The sequence below is a fragment of the Pelecanus crispus genome, chromosome 5, assembly GCF_030463565.1.
Source record: "Pelecanus crispus isolate bPelCri1 chromosome 5, bPelCri1.pri, whole genome shotgun sequence".
Classification (NCBI taxonomy): Eukaryota; Metazoa; Chordata; class Aves; order Pelecaniformes; family Pelecanidae; genus Pelecanus; species Pelecanus crispus.
In genome coordinates this window covers 66213179-66224138 of record NC_134647.1, presented here as the reverse complement: position 1 = coordinate 66224138, position 10960 = coordinate 66213179, and the positions used below count along the sequence as shown (strand labels likewise).

The following is a 10960-nucleotide window of genomic DNA, read 5'->3' as shown; positions in this document are numbered from 1 at the left end:
CTGCCTGCTGACCCACCAGCTTCCAGCAGAAGGTGCGAGCACGTTCCATGCACAAGCCAGATACAGCTTTCATGGCTTAGTTCAAGCATGCGTAAGCCTGGTGGAAGGAACCATTATTAAAAGAAGATTGGCCTTTGCTTAGAATCTTGTATGTGGGTAGGCAGAAGAGCCTCTCACTCAGGAGAAAGCAGCGTTGATCCCTGGTACGCTGCGGACAGTCCCGTCAGCACGTTTGCACTACCAGGATTGGCACTGCCAGTGGAGAGCACAGGCTGGGTCATGCTTGAAATGGAAGTCTTGGTCCTTACAACAGAGGACAAAGGCACCTGTCAGGAAGGCAGAGCCGGGACAGCAGCCCTGTCTGCAGCTCCTAGATCTGCTCATGAAAGCAGCAGACAGGTGAGCAGGGGAATGCCAGCACCATGGCACTGCTGAGGGTCCAGCTTTCTGCACCTCACACCAACAGAAAAGGCAGCATTAACTCAAGTCCAGATCACCTGCAAATCTTGTTATCTGACACACAAAAGCCCATCTAATCCATGACAGCCAGTGTAGCCAGGGTAAATCATTCTGCTAAGAAGGTCAGAAGAAACTGCACGCAGATACAAATCTGAGAGCGCACCAGAACATGCCATGGCATAAGGATATACAGCAGCGCAGCTCCAAGGGCCATTCAAGCTGCTTCGATTTTCTCTGGACAGGAGCCAAAATGGCAATCAGGGCAACCTCTCAGAGCTTATCATCTGCAGGGCTGGCCTAAGTAGTTTCAAGATAAGAGGATCAACAAGACAACAGTGTAGCAGCGTATCCGCAGTCTAAAGATTACACTAGTTTTCTGTGAAAGGAGTAACTTTATTCCATTGACCAGGAATCCCAAGACTGTTCATCAAGACTGCCTATTATTCCAGTGCCAAATGTCTACGTATTAATCAGACAGTATCTCCCCGAATGCTCACAGGCAGGCTGTGGCTGCTCCTCACTGAACATTTTGTAAGCTGTATAAAAACATTTTCATCCAAAAAGATTGGCAGTAAAAATTACAACATAGAAATGCATCACAATTTACACAAAAACTAGTTTTGTTGAACTCTGTTTTCCAAAAAATAATCTTCAGCAGGTTCAAATGACAGCAGCTGGAAACAAAAATAATTGACCAAGTATCATCTTATTGCAAATTATAACCATTGACTTTGTACAAGCGTGAGCAGAACCATGAAAAAGTTTGTATTGGTTTCAAGTATACAGTGGTGATGAGCCATCCTGATGCAATTCTCTTATCAATGCTTCTCTGGGCCTGCCATAATTGAGGACGTTGTTTCCATAGGAAATAACAGGAACCTGAAGTGACAAGTGGTGCCAACCCATAGGAATATTACCAGCTTCTTCCGTCACCATCACCGCTGCGTACTGACTTCTTGTGATGATTTATGACCCATTAACAAAGTATCAGGGATGGGGGAAGGAAGAAGGGGTATCCATAAGAAATGATTTATTCAAAATTAATTTAAAACATCACATTTAAAATGTCCCAGCACATTATCAGAAACATTTATAAAATGCTAACTCTGCCATGTGTCTATGAAAACGTTCGGAAAAGAAAGTGAGAGATTCACTACAATGCCACCCTTATTTCTTTGCACGCGCAATTTATGATAACGGCTCTCTTAACCTGCAATAAGTTAAAGCTGTACAGCTGAAATCAGATCAGATGTTTACTTCCAACAGTGAAATGACTGGTTAATTTCAATATTAGTGCACAACAGTGAAAAGCTGTCTGCTGCTTCTTGTTTCGGCAACAGTATGTAAAAAGAAAAAAAGGCACTTTTTGGCTGGTTGTGCCTTTAACTTGGCAAATTTATCTATTCTGGAGGTACCCAGGCACTCCTTAAGATGCCCCCCATTTCTGTGCATGTTTATATCATTTTTTTAAAGTAAGGCAGAATCCATAAATAAAGGCAAAAAGCAGTGCAGAAAACGTGACAAACGCAAAACGTACAAAAGGTGAAGAGTTAGTTAGCACAGAAGAAGCTAGTATCCAGAGCCAGAAATCACTGAACTGCACTTGACATGGAAAACAAAACTCTGCTCAAATCATCCCAACTGGTTTCCAGTTGTTTATGAGCAAATCAAGAGCTGTGATAGTTTAAACGTTGCCTGGTCAAGTGAAAATACAAACAAAGCCAAATCATTCTTTCCCTGTGTTAAAATTGTTGTAAAATCTGCACAACAGTGTCCCCCCAACTCACTCAAGGGATTATTCATCATATACAACCAATACCAACTTTCTCAGTAATTTCAAAGCATAAGCAAGCGATTGCAGATCACATGATTGAGACTACTTTTTATTCAATATGTCTCCAAAGGTTAAAAAAATTTAATGAGTAAAACTGCAACAGAACTCCGTCTTAAAGTGCTTTTTTCTTTTAAACTACTCATTAACTTTTTTTTTTTTTAATTCACCAACATCCTTTAATAATTAACACTTGCATACCTAGAGAACACAGCTTTTCTTTTATTGCCCTTCTCAATTGTCTGTGTTTTTTGGAAGGGTACCAGAAAAGATGTCCCATTCCAGAGCTCCTTGACCAAACCTTTCTGTAAGGAATCACTCTCCTTACAGAACAATCTTGCTGATCCTCCTCATAAAGAGCTTTACAAATTAACAGGGAGACATATTAAATACAGAAGTCCTTATGTAAACCCATTCTTTAACTAATATTTTACAATGAAATGTAAGTCATCACACATCTTTACAGAAATTTGAATATTCCTATTCAATATTATCAGAAAGATTAAAAATTTGCCCTCCATACATAAGGGCAGTCTGTGTTTTTTTCCTGTATAAAAACCAAAAGAATTTTTTTGCAGCATCACAGAAAAGCAACAGTTTTACATTCACTCATTTAATGTTCACATAAAAATTCAACCACTAGCGTTTGTGTATTTGATAAAATCTTCTTGACAAACTGTTTTCGGTGTCTGGACTGTCATAAGCTACTGCAGGTGAAGATGCAGTTTTCTAGAGCATTTATTAATCTGAAGCCTTTGTGGCTAAAAAATGCTTTTAGCTTTCAGGGAAACAGCTTCCTCCAGCATTGCCTCCAATCCTGTAAAGCCACTTCTTTTCCAGACTCTTCTAATGGCATAAGTAACAGGACTCCAGTTTCAGTAGGTACCAGGCATTAAATGTTTGAGTTGATCTGTTTTTGTATTCATAGGTATCCTCTATGGGTCAACATCATCAAGGTCACTTTTATGCTCACCAATCATCATAGGAGACTCTGAGCCCTTTCAATACACACAAGGGATGGGGAGAGAAAGATATAGCACGTTATTTTTGTAAGGCACACAATTATTGCATCTACATTCAGTGATGGTTCTGACCTGACCCCCAGGAACAAGCTATCTAACAGAGCAATGCAACAGAAGATAGACATGCCCTTATTTTATTGTTACCTGCTGTAGATGTCTCTCTCCATTCTCGTTGGCTGGACTACTTTCTGACCCGTTACTGCTTCCAGACTGATCTTTCTCATTCAGCAAGGCTGTGGCATAGGCCAGCGTGTCCTGAGTTGGAAACAGTCCAAGAGAGTGTCAGGGGCCATGGTGATACCTTCATCTCATAATCATTATTAATATTTTTTTTTTTAAGTTGATTCTGAAACAATATAGCTGCTGTAGTGAGATAGTTGAGTCACCACAGGTAATTGTGAGGTATTGACTAACGCCATTTACAGGTTAGTTTTTTCAGGAACAACCACAGGGTCTGGGCTTCTGAAGGAAGAATGGTCTTAAGTGCACTGGAATATGCTAAAGTTGCCAAAACCAAAGATGCTAACTGAAAAGCAAAAAAGGAAATAATTCAAATTTAACATAGTCTCCCAAGACTGATACCTACCTGTGCTGAAATAGTGCGCTGGAAGGTTTTTGCAGTTGATGTTTCATTGGATACATTACTCTGTGGAGCCCAATAATGTTCAGACATCTGCATAAAAAGCCAAGAAAGCCATAAAATTGCCATATGAGTTTTACAGGTATAAAGCCTCATCTACTTGTGATGGTAGGTGAACTAAGTCTGGACAAGCTTCCTGAATCCTTTGGCAACGAGCTGGAGGTCTGGGGCACAGACAAGCATGCACTTTTCATGCAGCCAGAACAGTCAGAGAGACTATTGCCCCTCAGCTGAAAACTAGCAGCCAACTCCCTTTATTTGGTAACTGTACGTGTGTGCAAGTTACTGGATGCCAGCTGAAGAGTGGCAGATTCAGGGTTTACATGAGCCAGTACAAAGTAAAAATGGGTACAGCAGGACTATCCAGACTGTCAGTTTGCTGTGTTTCAAGAGAAGAGTGATAACAAGTTGTGCCAGCTGCATTGCAAGCATCCCAATAATTCTGCTTCCAGTATTCAGTACAGTACTAGTTTATGCATCTGACATCCGCCTGGCAGCAGCTGTCAAGACAGAAAGGCAGCCTGAGGCTGGGATACTATCGTGCTGTACATGCAGAGCTGGGAGACCAAGCATTGCCCTGCTTGACTGCAGGCAAACCTGGGCCAATTCTGCTGAGCTTTAAGTTTCCAAAGCATCCTTGGGTATTTATTAAAGACGTGTTGGCCAACCTACTTAAGTTTAGAAGGAGGAACAAAAAATACAGTGTGGGAGGAGAAAGCTGTATCTGTCAACAGTTATGTTTTGTACAAAGCTGGAGTGACACTGTAAGGAATCCACTCATTTACACATTCCCTTGCATCAACATGCAGGCAATGGAAAATGCTTTTTTAGAAAAGTGAAACCTTCTAACATGAATACAGCGGCACTGAAAGCTTCCCACATGGCAAGGAATGATAATCATTATGACCATTCACTCTTGGTTTTATTCACTGTACACACATCTACATGTGAAACATGCAGGGGCCTACAGAAGTTCTTGCATGTATGCATGTATCAAATTTAGCTGCATCCAAACTGTCCTTGTGAAATATGAAGTAGCTTGTATTTTGTCTTAAGAGTCATCTCAAAGAGCCATATAGAGGATGGAGATTTCATAATTCTCATTGTTTACAAACTGGCAGTCTTTCCATAAAGTTACAGCCAAACTACCTTTTTCTGCAGCCACTGCACAGCCCAACTCCAGTGGTGGGAATTCTCCTTGAAATAATCTTTCGCCGTAGGGCACCTTGGTAATTGAAATTGTATTCATTAGTCATGAACAAGGCATTCTGGCAAACTTTAAAAAAAAAAAAAAATCCAAAGACGACTTCTTTGTGCTGCTGTCCTCTGTATGCACTGTCAGCATTGCAAATGCTGACCTAAACTGTACAGCCCTGTTATTAACTGAATTAACAAGAGCAATAATGCCTAGTAAAGCTCACACAAAGTAGTCTGCTACACAGATTCATGTATTTCAGAACTATGCTTTATTGGGACATACACCAAGTTCCAAACAAGGAGAATTTAGGAACCATAAAATTTCAAAAATCTGGGACAGTTATGTGTTTATCTTGGTCTTAATCCTAGGCTCCTGCTCTACAGAACATAGCTGACCTTTGCCTTTATAAACAGCAATTATCGGCTGTTATATGAGAAATCCATCTTGGGTACTAATCAGTAAAGATTTCACTTCATACTGACACAGGTACTATCAAGGCCTTTGAGCACCACTTACATCACAGTAAAACAAAAGATAAAACTGATCAAAAGTAGGAAGAGCAGCAGCCTTAACAGTCACAGAGGGGCCTAAGGCAGGGATAAGGTTAAATTCTGAAACCCGTATTACTCACTTCTGAGCCAAAGTAACAAGGAACTTGACACACTGGTAACAACGGCTGCTGTCCACATGGTTGCTCTGGTGCATCAAGGCTGTGGGGAGAAACAGATGGATTAAAAAAAACACAGTTCAGATTTCTGTGTACCAGCCAGTCTGAAAACATAACAAAGATGAAGCTGAAATTTTAACTTAGGTGGTGGAAGTTATTTCTACAGATGTTAGCATGAGTATTTGTGTTAAAGACACTACTGTATTGCTGACAGTTTTGAGGACTTCCACAAGTCTACTGGATTAAAAATAGATCAAAGTGAAAAAGCAGTAATTCTTTCAAATGCGGTACCTCAATTTTAAACAGTCCTCTCCTAATGCAGTTATTCTTCCCCTATAATCCAGTCTATGTTAGATAATCGCTATGGTTACATCTATCTGAAGGAAAAAAATGTTTGAAACTCCCATAAATAGACCAGATCACCAGCTTCCACCTGGATCAAAACTTGCAAAGCTTGAAGAATGTTTAAAGCTTCTTCACACAAACAAGCATAGCAAAATTCAACAGCTGTAAGTCTCTTCTATGGGAGACTTGGGCAACACCTCGGGCCATTCCTACCAGGAAGTTTTCTATATCGTGAATTCCCACATCTTTTAACAACATTCTTTGAGGAGAAGCACAAAGATTTCCATGGCACTGCCACAATCAGATTTGTTACTCAAAAATTGCTCTGTCCATAGGAGTCAGCAAACAACACTGTACTGAAACCTCTGAAGTAGGCAAACAATTGCTAGGGAACTGCAAATTGCCAGGTCTTCTACTGTGAAAGCACAGCAGATGATTAAAATTACAGCACTGGTGTACTGCAAATTATGCACAAACACCTTCTTGAGGACCACAGAAAACTATTTTTTGCTGATTTCCTTTCTTGGAGTAAAACTAGCCAATGTGACTGATAGGTCACAGTCCATGTGCAGTGAGACTCGATGCTGTTCAGTGCTGTTGCAAGGAAACTCCAAGGTAAAACTACAACTTGCACTCCCGAAACCCACAGTAGTTCTTGTAAAATATGTATGGTTTAACAACATTACACAAGAAGTCTTCAACATAAAAATCCAATTGAATAATTGCATCTCTCCTCTGTAGAGGAAAAAAAGGTCACGTATTGCCCAAATTACAGAACAAAACTGGTCCAAGTTGGACCAATTTACCCAGAAATAAAATAACCACTTAGCTATTCTCTTACACAGCTGCATCTTATCTTCTTTTCTATCAGTCATACATGGGAACTACTAAACAGAAGAGCACTGAAGTATAAGAGAGAAATAAAGAACAAAGTATTCCTTCTCACTAAAACAGAATCCAAAATAACTTAAGGTGACAGCCACAATCTGAAGCAGCAACTCATCCAAACAACTATGAAAGAGATGCTCAAGCTGTGGTAACTCATCAGAGGTGCTCTTTGAGCACCATGTGGGTACCCCACATTTCTCTTGCACACAAAACCTCTTCTCCTGATTCATATGAAGTAAGCTCTCGTCACTTCTGGGACTTTTCTGTTGCTTTTCAATGCTTTAGTAACTTCAGCAAAGTTTCTGTATCAAGTGGAGAGACAACACTTTGTATGAGCAGCAACAAATTGGAGCCACCTGTCAGATTATGAGACTATCCTGCAATTAGTAGTATTAGCATCCTTCCATGCTGAACCAGTTTCTTTTCATGGTAATTACGATGCTGACAAAACAAAAAGATTTGCAATTTATTGAGATACGTAGGAGATAAAAATTAATTTTTATGGTCACAGGATTCATTTTATGTTGGAAAAGACCTTTAAGATTATCGAGTCCAACTGTTAACCTAGCACTGCCAAGTCCACCACTAAACCATGTCCCTAAGCGCCACATCTACATGTCTTTTAAATAGCTCCAGGGAGGGGGACTCAACCACTTCCCTGGGCAGCCTGTTCCAATGCTTGACAACCTTTCCGGTGAAGAACTTTTTCCTAACATCCAATCTAAACCTCCCCTGGCACAACTTGAGGCCGTTTCCTCTTGTCCTATTGCTTGTTACTTGGGAGAAGAGACCGACACCCACCTCGCTACAACCTCCTTTCAGGTAGTTGTAGAGAGTGACAAGGTCTCCCCTGAGCCTCATTTTCTCCAGGCTAAAACACCTCACTTCCCTGAGCCATCCCTCATAAGAGTTGTGCTCCAGACCCTTCACCAGCTTCATTGCTCTTCTTTGGACATGCTCCAGCACCTCAATGTCTTTCTTGTAGTGAGGAGCCCAAAACGGAACGCAGTATTTGAGGTGCAGCCTCACCAGTGCTGAGTACGGGGGGATGATCACTTCCCTAGCCCTGCTGGCCACACTGTTCCTGATACAAGCCAGGATGCTGTTGGCCTTCTGGGCCACCTGGGCACACTGCTGGCTCATGTTCAACCAGCTGTCAACCAACACCCCCAGGTCCTTCTCCACCAAGCAGCTTTCCAGCCGCTCTTTCCCAAGCCTGTAGCGTTGCATGGGGTTGTTGTGACCCAAGTGCAGGACCTGGCACTTAGCCTTGTTGAACCTCATACAACCGGCCCCAGCCCATCGATCCAGCCTGCCCAGATCCCTCTGTAGAGACTTCAAATGTTAATCCAATGTACTTCCCCCCGCCCTCACACTACGTATACACCCTGATCTGCTTCTTATTTCAAAAAGTAACCTCTCTTGCCAACCTCTTGGTTAAGGTTCCTTAATGTCACTTTTTAAGTACATAATACCACCCTTCTTTGGGTTCACTGACTGCTGTTGTTGGAGATTAATTTTTCCCAGTTAAATTCCTTTCCAGTTTGCCGTTACTCTAATATTCTAATGCTTATTTTGTGGGGTGGTGCTGGCTAAATCAAATAGTGTCTTCTTGTTTTCCCTGAGAAGTAAAACAGTTTAGAAGGATTAGACACTAGGAGATGATATGAACCATCATCAACATAAGGGTCAGTAGGAGACAGACGCATTCACCCACTGGCTTACTTGCCTATTAATCCATTTTCAGTTTCAAAGGCAAATTTGATGCGCTCTACTTGTAATGGGTCTTCGATAACCTGTTAGGAAAGAAAAAGATCAATAAAAGTAAGTTGTATGTCATACCTCTACCTATTCTATGAAATGTTTTTAACTACCTCAACATGAAAAAAAGGTAAGACTTGTGAAGTTTCATATATCACTGGATTATCCAGACAGCAATTTAAAAAGTAATAAAACCTCCAAACTGAAGGATAAAAAGATATGTGGATGTTGAAATTACCCAGTGCAGCCCTGACTTTTTTCATTATGCATTGATACAAAAATCTGTCCTGTACAAGTCTTTACCCTTCACCTACCAGTATCTCATGGAGTAACTGGAATATGTTTTTCAGTTCATGAGGTGGAGCAGTCGCCAGCTGAGTCTGCATGTAAGAAATACAGTTACTTATATAGTAAAATATGTTGATGATGCAAAGAATTACAACACAGCCTGTAATTCTTGCAGATTTTTGAAAATTTGTTGTTTTAAAAAGTAAAAGCTTAAAAAAACCCCAACCCGCCCCCCCAATCCAATAAACTATCCAATAAACTGTACTGATTGTTCTGCAGATCCCAGTGCCATTATAACCCATAAGACACAGTATGACCAAAGCCTAGAATAAATACTTATGCAAAAAGCTTATCTTTATTATCTACATACCGTGATAGAGCGTAGCACAGCAAAGGAAAAGGGCTCATTACAAAAGCAGCAGTAGACCACCATCTCAATGAGAACTGACAGAGATCCAGTTAGCTCTCGTAATGCATACATCACCTAATGGAACAGTGCAAACAGTTTTAGACACAGCCATACAATTATTTCTAAGAGATGGATCAAGTTTATAATAGAATGTTAGTCTTTCCCAGGAAGGATGCAGTTGTTTTCTCCCAGCACCTGCATGGCCCAGTGAGCTGAACCCCTGCCTTCATAGCACTCCATTCAGCTCCTGCTGCCCACCTCCAAGAGTCTGGTCAAGCATGATCCATTAAGTCAGACCAATTCAAACTAGCACCTCCAGCTGACATACAGTAACTGACCGCACGGGCACTTGCAAAATGTGTTCAGCTGTCTTTGCTAACTTCGTAAACTCTCTAACCAGACCTCTAAGTTTAGGGATGTACTGGAAAATAAGAAGGTGTCAAGAAGAAACCAAAGGTGCCTTCTTGTTCAGGCTCAAAATAATAGCTACGTACTCCCCAGCTGTCTGCTTTTCAATATTCAAGTGTTTTTCATGTAAGGATATTTCAAAGAACTAACATCAGATCAGCTTTTAGGTTCAAGCAGGGCAGAATTTAGAACAGATACCTCCATTAAGTAAGGTTTTTCCTCAGACAGGAATAACAAGGCTTCCACTTCTTCATGAAGCATCAAAAGTGGACCTGAAGCGGTGGCGCTTAGAGGTGAACGCTGCTTAAAAAGACCAGGAGCTATAACAGCAAATACAAAAATAATCCACTAATAAATTAGATTGTTCTACACACCTTGAAGACACTGCTACTCATTTGGCACCATGTAATCTCTAATGACATTCATCATTCATCTCTACTAGCTTATAGCTCATATGGTACCACTCCAAGTAACAAATCTCTTGCACACTAAAGCATCATTTAGCGACAACATAGGCAAATGAACTGCAAGAAGGCCAAAGCAAAATGTCCATATTTACTATCAGTACTTTGAGCTTTAGTTTCACTTCCAATGACTGCTGCATATTCATCACATTCAGAATGTTTATCATCCTTCTTTTACTTTATGATTTTTGACTGCCTCCAACTCCAGAAACTTGTAACCCTAGACAGAAATCAAGTTATTCCTTTAAAAAGACAACTTTAAATTCCTCCTTCAGGAAACTGAGGAACTCAACTTATTCCTTGATTATCTTTATTTGGATATCTCTGTCTCTTGTAAGAAATATCTAGGAAAGTATTTTATTGCTTGTTATTCAGTACCGCAGTCTAAATACTCCCCTTCAGATTAGCAAAAGGCATAACAAATCTAAGCAAAATACAGCCTGTTAGGGTGCGAGTCTGTCCCAGACAACAATGACGCAGCTTGACTCACTCACACGAGGAAAGACCTTTTAGGCATATGGGGGAGCAGAGAAGGCACAATAATGTTAATATCAAGATCCGCCCCCCCCAAGTGCCTGTA

The 10960-nt window shown here is 40.8% G+C and overlaps 1 protein-coding gene across 1 annotated transcript in view; it reads right to left on the bottom strand.

The window, feature by feature from the left end:
• Positions 1-777: 777 nt before the first annotated feature.
• USP24 (ubiquitin specific peptidase 24) overlaps positions 778-10960 on the bottom strand; it is a 67371-nt gene continuing 57188 nt past the window's right edge. Inside the window, exons 60-68 of the mRNA XM_075711628.1 lie at positions 10115-10236; positions 9470-9583; positions 9126-9191; positions 8780-8846; positions 5782-5860; positions 5102-5177; positions 3899-3985; positions 3457-3567; positions 778-3288 (exon numbers count right to left, since the gene is read on the bottom strand). Of these exons, the coding sequence (XP_075567743.1) occupies positions 3226-3288; positions 3457-3567; positions 3899-3985; positions 5102-5177; positions 5782-5860; positions 8780-8846; positions 9126-9191; positions 9470-9583; positions 10115-10236 (785 nt within the window). The 3' untranslated portion in view covers positions 778-3225. The remainder of the gene's footprint in view (positions 3289-3456; positions 3568-3898; positions 3986-5101; positions 5178-5781; positions 5861-8779; positions 8847-9125; positions 9192-9469; positions 9584-10114; positions 10237-10960) is intronic.